The 13,228-nt window shown below is 40.0% G+C and overlaps 2 protein-coding genes across 3 annotated transcripts in view; both read right to left on the minus strand.

Moving 5' to 3' along the window:
• Positions 1-1,205: 1,205 nt before the first annotated feature.
• On the minus strand, positions 1,206-3,194 carry LOC128025716 (WAP, Kazal, immunoglobulin, Kunitz and NTR domain-containing protein 2-like). The gene is made up of 2 exons (XM_052612237.1): positions 2,927-3,194; positions 1,206-2,699 (listed from the first exon to the last, which is right to left on the minus strand). Exons 1-2 carry the CDS (start codon positions 3,125-3,127, stop codon positions 1,206-1,208), a joined length of 1,695 nt encoding a protein of 564 aa, XP_052468197.1. The 5' UTR covers positions 3,128-3,194.
• An 8,171-nt stretch (positions 3,195-11,365) lies between these two features.
• The window catches only part of LOC128025702 (ATP-binding cassette sub-family C member 3-like), a 123,891-nt gene continuing 122,028 nt past the window's right edge, over positions 11,366-13,228 (minus strand). For both annotated transcript variants that reach the window (XM_052612192.1, XM_052612191.1), the window contains 2 exons: positions 12,663-12,857; positions 11,366-11,798 (listed from right to left, as the gene is read on the minus strand). In XM_052612192.1, coding sequence (XP_052468152.1) covers positions 11,690-11,798; positions 12,663-12,857 — 304 coding nt within the window. In that variant the 3' untranslated portion in view covers positions 11,366-11,689. The remainder of the gene's footprint in view (positions 11,799-12,662; positions 12,858-13,228) is intronic.

Here is a 13,228-nt window from a genome sequence, read left to right on the forward strand (position 1 = left end):
CTCATTCATTTGGTATATAGTTCATATTTAATTGCTGAAAACATGGTCAAAATGTATTTTTTTCTGTCTGTTAACATAATTTTTTTATTTATGGAGTGATAAAAAGAGTATGTCAACAAAGTCAAATAAAAATGTTAAACCTGGCTTTATTCAATGTTTAGATTTATTTTCTGGAAATGTAAGAAAGAGGGTGCATATTTAATTAGATAATGCATTATTTTGCATCTTTAAACATAACATTTCAGGAAAACCTGTAATACTGAAAAAGTGCATTTTTGTATCACAATCAATCAACTGTGTAAGTAAGGTGACATCTATTAGTCATTTTTACTCCATTCACCTGTAGTGTCTTGCCTTACTAAAAAAAAAAAAAAAAATCCCCACCAAGTTTAAACCAGGTAAAGAAGTCTTAGCCAAAATTCCACTGAAGATGAGCTCAAACGGTTAAAAACTGCTTGTGTTGCTAAAGCAGATTTCCTTACAAACATTTGGCAAAGAATATGCTTGTGTGATTGATGTTGTGCATTTGAAAAAGTGAAAGAATTAGACTCTCAAATGTTTATTTTTATGTCACTTCTCAGTGCAAATCATGACAGACACTGAACTTAAAAGATAATAAAACGACGACTGTAGAAATACGTAAGTGCTTTGAGGAATTGACAGACAGCATTTTGGTTAAAAAAATTAATAAATAGCTTACAATTAAAAGCAGTCCGTGCTAAATCATATTATTATTATTTCTCCTATCAATCTTATGTTCAATATTACACAACTTATCTAAGTACATTAAATGAATTTAACTCTATAATACAACAGTCATTTAATTATTGGAACAACAACAACACACCTTCTGCCACGAGAGATTAAACAAGCAGAGAGAAAACCGTTAATTTATCAAAATCATCAGATGACACAGCATTACAAAAAATACTTTCCAGTGCTTAAATTTATTATGGGGTTTTGGGCAAGCAGATGGATTTGATTCATGAGTCCTATATCCACAAATTTTCTTTTACTTTAACTGTAAGGGCAACTCTTATAAAAACCTTGCAAGTTGATGTGAGCATTTCTATTCAAGATGTAGAAACCTATCTGAGCTTGTCAAAGCAAACGGTCTGGGTGCAAAATGCTGTACTTTAAAGACCAGTTCTTAGAACATCAGAACAGGGATGTAATCATTACTTTACATGATGGAAGAAGTCCTACTAGATGAACTCTTTTAATATGTCACAAGTGTTTTTGCTGATGACCTCTCGGAGCTTACGGACGCGCCGGGCGCTGGAGAGGACGATGAAGCTGTCAGGCTGAAGGACAGCCATACCGTTGCTGACGTCCCCCATGATGATGATCTGGCCATCGGAGGTGCTGATGTTCGGACACCGACAGGCCCAGTCCATGTTCTGCAATGTCACCTCCAAGGGCTCATTCCCGAAAAATTTCAGCCCCATTTTCTCGTCCTTCAGGATCTCCTCCACGGTGATCAGAGCGTGACCCGAGTCTTGGTCCTCGGTCAGCTCCGTCATGCGTCCCAGAATCACAAAATCGCTCTTGCAGAAGCTGGTCACCATCTTGTGGCGCGGCTTGCACAGCTTGCAGCGAAGACTCCTGGTGAACAGGCAGGTGTCCTCGCATGATTCTTTGGTTTTGAAGTTGTTCTCGTTGCCTTTGCAGCCACCGTATACGAACGGTTGGCACCGGCGCCGGGAGCTGTTGTAGGCCCAGCGAGGTTCATAAGCTTTACAAGGTCCCTGGTAGATGGGAAGGGTACAAGGAGCGGCGAGTTCCTCTCGACAGGACGACATGCAGGTCTCATAAGCGTCAAAGTGATTGCGGTTTTTGCTGCAGTTTCGGTAGGTGAAGGTGTAGCAGTTGTTCCTCTGGGGGTCGTAAAACCAACTCAGCTTTTCCTCCCCACAATCTTCACTATTAGGCACCTTAAAGCACTCCTCTGCTGGGAAACGTGTTGAGTTCGACTTTGTGACTGGCTCTTGCTCAAGAATGGAAAGTGGAAAATGTGCTCGGATAGATCCACCTGCATTTGTGGCCGTGCATGTATAAACTCCCGCATCTTGCAATTGAGCATTGTAGATAACCAGCTGACCGATGTTGGTGACCACAACATTCCCATGCATGTGGTTGGGTTTCAAGACTACGTTTCCCTGCACGTCCATCTGCTTCTCCCAGGTTATCTCAGGCGTTGGTCGGCCAGCAACTTCGCAAAGGAAGCTGGCCGTGTCACCAACGAACACGAATTGCTGCGATGGGCTGTTGATCATGACAGGAGCGTGCACATCTTCTGGAGTGGTGCGCTGCAGCGTGGTGGTGATCAATGCTGTGGTGCCCGCCGGGAGAGGACTAGTGTGAGGCCAGGTGAGGCGGAAGCGGCACATCACCACCGATAAGGAGATGCCCTTTGAGCACGCTTCTGCATCCATGTAGCACTTGTTATAGTAGGTCATCCCGTCTGAGGCGCAGGTAAAGTGGGGCTCTCTCTCGCAGCGGTCGCGGCACTTGCACATAGGCTGGCCATCCCAGATTTCACACTCGGAGCCCTGCTGGGGGCACAAGAACTTGTCACAGGACGGCTCCTTCGGCATACCCATGGGCCCTTTCTTTCCTGAAGCATCGATGAATCGGGCCGCCACACAGCTGCGATTGCCACAAACATTGGCACAGCACTTTTCGAATGTTTCACATTCCTGAACAAAGTAAAGAGTGAATGCATCATTTTGCAGGATGCTGCAGTTGTATGCTCTTGATAATCATGATTACATGAATGAAAAGAATTATACATAATATAAATGTCAAAATATATATATATGTATATATATATATATGTATAATAGACATGCATTAACAAAAATATATACATTTACATGCATGCAGTCAAAATGACAACTAATTTAAATGGAATGAAAAGTCAAACCTGATCAGATTCACATTCTCTCGTGCAGGTGCTCATTGCATCAACCCACAAGTTTGGGTTCATGTCGTTTGGACAGATCCCTGCGTGTGAATAAGCGACTGTTTGCAAAGTCATGCCTTTCACACATTGCCTCTCCACAAATAGCAGCAAAAACTGTCCCGAGATGAACCAAATCCAGCGAGGAAACAGCATCCACCACATGTTGGAGGGCAGGAACGAGGACTTATTTTGAGGAGTTACTAACCTAATTTTATTGAAACACCTGAGCCAGAATTCTGCGCCTTGAGCTTCCAAGCAGATGGAGATAAAAAATAAAAAAAACTCCCAGTGATTCAGAATACTGTGAGTGGAATGTGCGTTTAGATCTCTGTATTATAGTCTCTTATAGTTTTTACTCTTGAGCAACAAAGGCTTTTCTCCTGACCACAAAACTTGCCTGACGCGCAATGACAGTTTCTCTGTAGTTCTAGAGAAAGGATTAAAAACATCTGGTCCAGAGCTGGGTTGGTATTGGGACACCTGCCTCTCTTTGAAAGTGCTCTAGGCTGCTGCTTTAACCCTTTATCTGTGTAATACGAGCTTGGGCACGCGCATGGGAATTGCACGGACACGAACCCTTCAGCACGTTTACACTTTACAAATACTTTTAGACACTTTAAAACGAAACATTGTATCCAAAAACAAGAAGTGACTTTAAGACTTTACACTTTAAAACAAACTTGATCCACATGTGTTATAACACGCCAAGGTTTTTTCTTTGAAGCGTTAGAAGATTGTTCTATCAAATATATGACATAATTATAAATAATAAGGACAGAACAAGCCTAAAGATGCAAAAATGATTTTATTTTCTTTGAAATCTCTTAGGGCAAAACATCCCAGGTTATGTATGTAACCATGTTTCCCTGAAGGGAACGAGACGCTGCATCCGAAAATGCTATGGGAACGCCCTTCAGCAAGAACGGCTCTGAATAACATGTGCAATCAATCCCATGAATGGGCGAGACGTCACAGGTGGGTGACATAGCGAACAGGAGGCTATAAAAGCACGTGAGGTAGACGAGCTTCAGCTACTAGGAATGACGCAAGCTCTGGCAGGGATGCCGGAAGTATGGCATTGTGACACAGCATCTCGTTCCCTTCAGGGAACCATGGTTACATACGTAATCTGGGACGTTCCCCTTTAGGAACTCGAGCTGCATCCGAAAACGCTATGGGAACGAAAATGCCCACGCCGCCAGACCTGCAAATCCCTGCCTTCTGCGCGTTTGTCCTCGGGGTTCCCCCCACACATCAGGATTTCTGATCATAAATATTAAACATGTTGAATATTTAGGATTTGTTGTCGGGGCAGCTCCGACATTCTTCCGATCAGGTTCAGACACTCTTAACACACCTCACACCAAGCGAAAATCTGATAAGATAATCTTTATAACCATCAAGATAATCAGGACATTGCTAGGATTGTCAGAAGAGGGGAAATCGGCCCAAAATCAGCCCGATTATCTTTTGGTTTGTACCCAGCATGAGGCTAGAGAACAGAAGAGCCTGGAGTGGCTCGCAGATCTAGACACAAAATCAGACAAACGTGAGGGGCATGGACCGTCCAGCTGCGTTGCAGATCTCCTGCATAGACACCTGACAAGAGGGCCTTGGAGGCGGCTATACTTCGGGTTGAGTGAGCCTGACTCCCAATGGTGAGGGGAGATCAGAGGACTTAAGGTTTAAGGATAGCATCCTGATCAACCGCTTAGCATAAGCTTCTCCTGACCTCAGCCTCAGCCTCATTGCACAGCAGAAGAAACATGAAACCAGAAGTCTGCCCACTGAATGGCCACCAAGAGGGGCACAGTAAGCCGCAATGGGCGCCATGTAGAGCTTCAGGGTGGAGAGTGGGTCAACCCTGCAGAGAGAAGGGCCTGCAGGAACTCCAGAACTGTAGCAACTGGGCAGTTAACTGGGTCAAGCCGGCGGTCTCCACACAAGGAGATGACAGGTTTCCACCTCAAGGCATACAGTTCCCTCGTGAAGGGAACTCTGGATTGGAGGATGGTCTCAGCCACCTTGGTTGAGAGACTGGAAGCTATGTGTTGTGCCTCCTCAGAGGCCACACCTACAGCTTCCATGCTCCATGCGTGGTATGCCCCTGTGAGAGGAGATCCCTTCTAATGGGAATCTCCCATGGAGCACCATCGAGGAGAGAAATCAGATCAGAGAACCATACTCGGGCAGCCAGAACGAAGCTATTAACAGAAGATGGACCAACTCCTGGCGTACTCTCGCCAGAACTCCCAGGACTATACAGACGAAGCTTTGGCCAAGTCTGCACCATGACATCCAGCACCATTGGAGCCAGATGAGTCCGAGAGAACCAAAGGGGACAGTGCAATGTCATCTGAATCGCAAACAGATCCACCTGACCAAATATTCTCGATATCTGCTTCACCACCTTGGGCTGAATACCCACTGTAGGGGTCTCATGTACAGCAGGCCAAGCGGTATCACACTGGACGCAGCTGCCATCAGACCCAGCAGTCTAGAACTGCTTGACAGTGAGTGACTGGCCTTCTCTTACTCTCGTGACTGTGGTGAGGATCAACTCAATCTGAACAGGAGACATCTGTGCCTGCACTGTGGTCGAATCCCACACCATGCCCAGATAAGTGGTTCTCTGTACTAGAGAAAGCACAATTTTCTTGGCATTAAGTCTTAACCCAAGGACTTTCGTTTACGACAAAGACTATCCAGTGAGAATGACGGTCCACAGAACCGCTTTTTGCTAGAAGCCTTCACCTTGGGAGCACCACTCTGACTCTAGACTCTGTGGAGTATGACAAGTGACGACCCCAGAATAAGGAGCTGGAACACGATAGGTTGGGACTAGGGCTGGGACAACGCGTCAAGGACATCGATGACATCGACGCAAAAAATATGTTGACGCAAAATATGTGCATCGATTTGTTGACATGTTTTTATTTCTCTAAAAAACGTTTGCAAAACGTCTACCTTATGTGCGCTGAATATACGCGATTGGCGGATCAACATTCTCTCCAACATTATATAACCAATCCAGGGGGTTTTCTGCATTGATCTTTTTTTTGGCGGGTGTCAAAGCCTTATTTGATCGGTGAGTGAATGATTGATGGCCTGACAGGGCGAGAGAGAGAGTACGAGAGAGAGTACGTTGCTCTCTCTCTCCCTTGTGCATATTAACCAAAATCATTAAACACGATAGAAAAAGGGTGGAACGCCAAAGTTTCACGTTTCACAAAGTTTCACTTTTTTATTGAATGCTAGACATCAAGTTTTTCATAAAGAAGCACTTTTTTTCAGTAAGCTAGGCCCTATGTGTTCAGTAAGCTTGTTTCAGTAAGCTGTGTGTTTTCAAGGCTTCAAGTGCAAAGTAATGCATTCTTAGTCAGGCTTTTATTTTGTAATTTTAAGAGCAATAAACATATATTTCAATGTTAAGGAATTCATGTTTTTTTTCATACAGATATGTAAATCAACATGTATAAATTGTTAGCAGTCAATTAATGGGGAGATAATCGAAATCGAATCGGTCTGAAAAAATTAATCGTTAGATTAATCGATGCATCGAAAAAATAATCGCTAGATTAATCGTTTAAAAAATAATCGTTTATCCCAGCTCTAGTTGGGACTGCTCCATCCCAGCAGTCCCTGCTGACCGCCTCAGCCTCCTCAGAAGAAGAGACGTAAACGTGCTCTTACTCAAATTTTTCATCCCTAGTCACCTGCCTGTGACATCACGCCCAATCGTGGGACTGATTACACACGTTATTCAGAGCCGGTCACGCTCGAGGGCGTTCCCATACCAGAGGCAGCTCGAGTTCCTGAATGGGAAACTCAGTGCATGTGGACACTAATTTGATTGGACACTAAGGTGTGACTTTATCCCTGTCTTACCCTAATTTGGCAAAGCTGGTCAAAAATCAGCCAAATCCAATGATATTGTACACTGAATGGTGTGCATTAAATTAGTCTAAATTAATAAATGTCATTTAAAATGAGTGTTTATCTCATGTAGAACACATGGAGCTTTACCCAACACCACAGTCTGTGAGTAAAACACAAAATCTATTTATGCAAAAACACTAATGCTGATTAAAAGAAGGGCTACATAACCCTCATTAGTCCTGCCAAAAAATGTGAACAGCTAAGAACATGCTTCATTCACAATGCACTCCAGCTTGTGATTCACACCAATTCTCAGAAAAAAAATGTGAAAAAAATGAAACTTGCAAGAACCTTTGTTTAACTAACCACTTGAATTCTAAAATATTGCTTATATTACACAAACTGTGTAGGTTCCCAGCAGCTACTCTTTGTGTTCATGAGAAACTTCACATTATTTTACCCGTGTAACCGTAGATTAGCTTTAACAGTGCCTTGTTGTTAACTATTTAACAGTTATAGGAAATTCCTTGTCCTCACATATCTTTCCAAAGAGAGGGAGAGAAACCCTTTCAGGCTCTCAGGTGTCAAATGAGGACAAACTGTGAATGAATAACACTTTCTTTCTTTTTTCATTTTACCTGACTTAAATATCCGAACATCTCAGACGGCAGACTGAAATTCAGGAAAGATCCACTACATTTTGGCCATCAACGGTTATCCATATGATATCTCATGCCTAAGGAGTTTGGATCCAAATATATCATTACTTGAACATCTAACAATCACATAATTGTTCTCAAGCATTTCAGAGGAAACGAGTTTGAGTGAAGGATGAGAGTATCTGGCCTCCAGCAGGAATTAAAGGCTTTGATGAGCTGCTTTAACCACTGGCACATTGATGACACACTGCAACAGCAGCTCTCCTGCGCTCGGTGTGATTGATTGCTGAAGGAGCTGCAACACACTGCATTCTTTCACGTACCTGCTTCAGAGACGCATTACCTTACTTGCCCTCTGCGAAGGCAATGTGTGATGCATTTATTTTAGGAAAATATTGCAATGGGTAAAAAAAAAGTGAATAAACTCCTGTCAGTCTGAACATCTTGAGTGAGGACTGATGCAACCTCAGGGTGTGCCATTAAAATAACAGGAGACAAACTCTGTGGAGATCTTCACTGTTTAAGAACATACTGACTGGGAAGCTTTCACTAATTATTTGAAGGCAATCAATAAGAAATGGTAGACAGTTTAAACTGATGGACAGATTAGGCTGACAAATGTTTGTGGCATTTACGCCTGTAAGTTTATATTTAAATGAAAATTAGAACATTGTTGGTCTCTTCCACTCACCAAGGCTGCATTTATTTGATCAAAAATACAGTAAAAATTTAGAAATATTATTACAATTTAAAATTACTCTTTTATATGAGGATGCATTTTAAAACGTAATTTATTCCTGTGATGCAAAGCTGAATTTTCAGCATCTTTAATCTAGTCTTCAAAGTAAACATTTGGTGTCAAATTGGTAGAAATTTTAAACTGCATTGGAATACAAAGCATAATTTGTAGTAGTATAGATCAGTCCAAAATTTAAGTTTGCTTCAGTGTCTCATCAATGGATGCTCTGCAGTGAATGGGTGCCGTCAGAATGAAACAGCTTTGTTTTTAACTTTAAATGGTCACTTCTGACCAAAATACAAGTCCTCTATCCATAATAACACTTCCTCCAATGAAAAAGTGTTCTGGTCTGAATCAGGAGAGAAATCTGCACACATCAAGTCCAAAACAGCTTTAAACAAATATGTGGCTGGATTATTATTTTATTTTTTATTTTTTTGTCACTGGAGGAAGTGTTATTATAGATTTTAGACTCTATGTGTTTGAGTTAAAATCATCTTAATGCTGGATGTGTTTCAGGTTTTGTCTTCTCCAGATGTTCACTGATGAGTGCTGTGGATTATTGTGATGTTTTTATCAGACTCTCATTCTGACGGCACCCATTCACTGCAGAGCACCCAGAAACTATAATGACTGAAACATTGTTACTTCTAAGGAAGTGATTTTACCACAGCACAAACACATTCCCTTGTCTGCAGATCCAGGAACACAGTTGCACATAACCTTGTGGTTCTCAGTATGAAAACAGCATGTTGTATTCTCACCAACAGACCCAACCCTTGCAAGAAGGTTTATTTCCAAGAAACACCTTCCATGCTAGGAATCATTCACAAACACCACAGGCCACAACGACACAGACAACTAAATTTGGAAATGTGCTGACAGTATGAACATGAATTGGCCTTCAATAACAAATCAGCGCTTTGTTTTTGTATCGTAGGCGAAACTCGCTTTTTCACCAGTCTATCGAAACTTAACCGCCTCTTCTCGAATCTTTCCGCCCACAGCATGAAGTGATCAGGCAGGTAAAGAGGAAGCGCCAAACCCATATATATTTTATGTGCTTAGCCTGAGGGAGTGAAATCTGCCGTGCATCATCATCATCATCATCATCATCATCTGTCAGCAGTGAGACTGCAGTCTTTAAACGAAATAACGCTGCTGATCCCAATGAAGAAAATGCCATTAGAGGAGAGCAGAGCGTGAGGTGTCTTGTTTGGAGATGACTGGGAATAAACAGCCCTCCTGTCTGGATCCACGCAGGCCTGCCAATGTTTGTCACTTGGTATGGTATTTAAAGATCTGGGGGTTTTCTGCCTCCAGGAGATGATTCGTGATCTAGCTTGCTCCGTGAACCGAAAGAAGAGAGTTTTGTGGGCTTGTGTCATTGAATTGGGCAATTTCATTACTGAAGTGTCTGAGAGACTCTACGGCTGTTAACTTACACAGTAATATTAATTGTTTTATTTTTGAAATAGATAAAAATATACTTTTTTTCAGCAAGGATACAGTATCAAAAGTAACGTATTAAATCAAATAAATGCTGTTCTTTTGAACTTTCTATTCATCTGTGAATCTGGAAACATTCAATGTTAGTATGGTTTTCACAAAATTATTATGTGCAGCACAACTGTGTTCAACATTGGTAATAATCAGAAATCAGAAAATCTGATTTCATGATTTCTGAAGATTATGTGACACTGAAGACTGGAGGAATGATGCTGAAAATACAGCGGAGCATCACAGAAATACATTACACTTTAACACAGATTCACACAGAATACAGATGTTTTACATCAGAATGATATTTCACAATATTACTGTATTTTTTAGTAAATAAATGCAGCCTTGGTAAGCAGAAGATACTACTTTTGAAAACAAAACATCTCACAGACCTGAACTGTTGAACAGTGCAGTATTTTCATGCATGGAGGCTTTGGGATACTAAGAATAAAGAGAGTCACTCTTGACAGATTATGAGTTTCATTACTTGGCATGATCTGTAAGTTCTTCAGTTTGTTCCTCAGATGTTTGCAGTCAGTGGAGCTCAGACGAGACAGACACCAGCTGGGTCCAGAATGAGAGGAAAGACACCCTTTGACCTGCTTTATGTTGAATCTAATGCTGCAGATTTTCATACGTTCACACATGAGTGCTCAGAGATTGAACACTTCAAGCCTGATCTGAGCCCACCAGAAACATCTTTAGAGAAGGTTTTGTCTCTGTTCAGGCTCAATTCAAGAATCAGAAAGGCAGTGTGTGCTCCCTCACAGACGACATGAGGATCTGTGTTCAGTTATGATTTACATCTACACACACTCAAACACTGGAGGCTGAACTGAGCTAAAATCCACTTCAGTTCACTCTATACGTTCATCACGCATGAAGAGATTTTAGTAGTATTTTAGTGAACAGTCATTTATCTTTCACGCTCTTTCAGAAATTAGAAGTAAATGTCAGTAATTAATATGGGATCATTTGGGATTTCATCTTTTATTTCAACATCACCTGGAATTTTTTTTTTTTTTTTTACAACAAATATTATTATAATTATAGCTTTCATAGTTATTTATTCAATAATATTTTAAACTGTAATATAATAAATCATAAATTTATCAAACAAAAGTAATATAAATTTCAAAAGTAACAGTCATAAACATTTATTTTAGCAGGAAATCGTGCCATATATATATATGTGTGTGTGTGTGTGGCACAATTTCTTGCTAAAATAAATGTTTATGACTGTGACTCTGGTCACACACTAGTGAAAAACAAAACAAGATACACATAGAAACAGTATTACTTTTTTTTTTTATAAATGCAACAAAATTAATTTATAATTATAATTTATAGCTAGCATAAATGCATTTTTTTAATTTCACTATCATCATGCTGTATTGTTTATTAATTTATAGCTGTCAGAGAAAAATTATATAAAAATTATTAAATAATATATCAATAAATAATAATACATTCTAAATAGAAATACACTTAAAATATGTGAAATTAATATATAGAAAAAAATATAAGTGGCACAATTTCCTGCTATATATCAGCTCACTGAAAATAAAGGCTTATGAGTGCAATAAAAACACAAAACTTACGAAATACACAGAAACAGTATTACTTTTTGTTTTTTAATAAAGGCAACAATACTCCAATTCTGGTAACAGAACTCAAGGTTTTTAGTTTACAAAAAGAATCACACATGTAACTGAGCAGAAATCAACTTAAATAATCCAGTACAAAAATAGACTGATTCATCATGAAACGAATCAGTAACAGTGGCACTGTAGTCATAAAACATAATAATAATAATAATAATAATAGCAACAATATAAAAACATCCAAAGATCCTGGGTGCATCAGTAAAAACACAGACACATTACATTCACTGGCGTTGTGTGTGTGACTGTGTGAAGGCACTGCGGTTTACAGCGTATGAGCTCACACCAGACCCGCGTCTTTAGCCATTCCATAGAAGATTCCTTTCTGAGCGAGCAGGTTAGTCGGCGTGTCGAACTCTGCAATCTTTCCCTTGTCCAAAACCAGCACTCTGTCAATGAAACAACAGTAGAGCTGGGTGAAATACCAGTGCACACATCTTATGAGAAACACTGGCCATCTTTGCATGGATACACAGGTGTTTATGTCTTAAGTGAATATAAACAGCTGAGAAAGATGCAAACACGTGTTCAGTATATTAGATCCGTGCATGCAGTCTTAAAGTGCATCATTAATCTCAGTCAAACCACAAAAGAGAGAAAATCTCTTGCTGCCCTTTACATCACTTAACAAAACAATGAAAAAAGGTAATTGCCACTTTTTATCCAGCTTTTTTCACATGCAATTCTGACTTCTCAGAATTATATATTAAGTAGCAATTCTGACGTAATTGTGAGATTCAAGGAGTATTTGATTTGCACCTGCAATCTGCAAAACAAAAAAGCTTAAAAAGTAGAGATTAGACATAAAATACTGTTCAGAATCATTAATTCATGTGAAATTCTGAGAAATAAACTCCTTATTCTGAGAAAAACATCAAAATTGCATGATATAAAAATAAAGTCAGAATTGCGATAATTTATAATTATGAGAAATTAAAGGGATACTCCACCCCAAAATATCTTATAAAATTTCTCTTATAAAAACAACACAAGTCAAATGTCAAAAATGACAAAAAGAAGTTTTCCAGATTTATACTTTGACTTAAAATCTGAAAAAAGTGGAAAAAGTAGAGATTAGACATAATAATGTGTTGAAGATCATTCATACTTGTGATAAGAGCATTGAACAGATAGTTGTAAAATGGTCATCAAAAGCAAAAATGCTACAAAGTGCATCACATTTTGTGAGAAAGTGTGACCTGCTCCATCAAAACAGGCAGTATTTCTGGAACAGAGGAAGAAACGAGAGGTACCTGGTGTAGTCCATGATGGTGTTGAGTCTGTGAGCGATGGTGAAGACGGTGCAGTCCTCGAACTGCGTGCGGATGGTGGACTGGATGAGATCGTCCGTCTCCAGATCAACCGCGGCTGTGGCTTCATCCAGGACCAGGATCCTGGTCTTCCTCAGTAAAGCTCGAGCCAAACACACCAGCTGCCTCTGACCCACACTGAACACACACACACACACAGTTCATACGCTCATAATAAAACACGCTAACAGCTAAATACAGACAAATTACATTTCACATTTAAAGAGCTCTGAATCTTGAATGCTTTGGAGCACGGACTTAAGTATTGGTCTCTTTTTAAAGAAGACACTTGGCCAGATTATTACAAGAGTTAAACTTAAAAAAGTTATAGAAGTTTATTATTGTGAAAAATATAGAAAAAAAAAAAAAAAAACATGTTTAACACTAAAACTGCATGCAAATGAAAGCCATTAATCTAAACAAGTTGTGCTCCAAATTTGAAGTTGATATCACAAAAAGATGACATTTTGTTTGGGCACAAGTTTCTACTTCATGACACTTGCTTCTTA

This window comes from Carassius gibelio, chromosome A12, assembly GCF_023724105.1.
Source record: "Carassius gibelio isolate Cgi1373 ecotype wild population from Czech Republic chromosome A12, carGib1.2-hapl.c, whole genome shotgun sequence".
Taxonomy (NCBI): Eukaryota; Metazoa; Chordata; class Actinopteri; order Cypriniformes; family Cyprinidae; genus Carassius; species Carassius gibelio.

What these genes read in the sequence shown, in the direction of transcription:
- LOC128025716 (XM_052612237.1), bottom strand. Translation starts at nt 3,127, where the DNA reads ATGTGGTGGATGCTGTTTCCTCGCTGGATTTGGTTCATCTCGGGACAG. An exon ending in GAGAATGTGAATCTGATCAG is followed by an intron (nt 2,700 to 2,926) that starts GTTTGACTTTTC and finishes TACTTTGTTCAG; the next exon opens with GAATGTGAAACATTCGAAAA.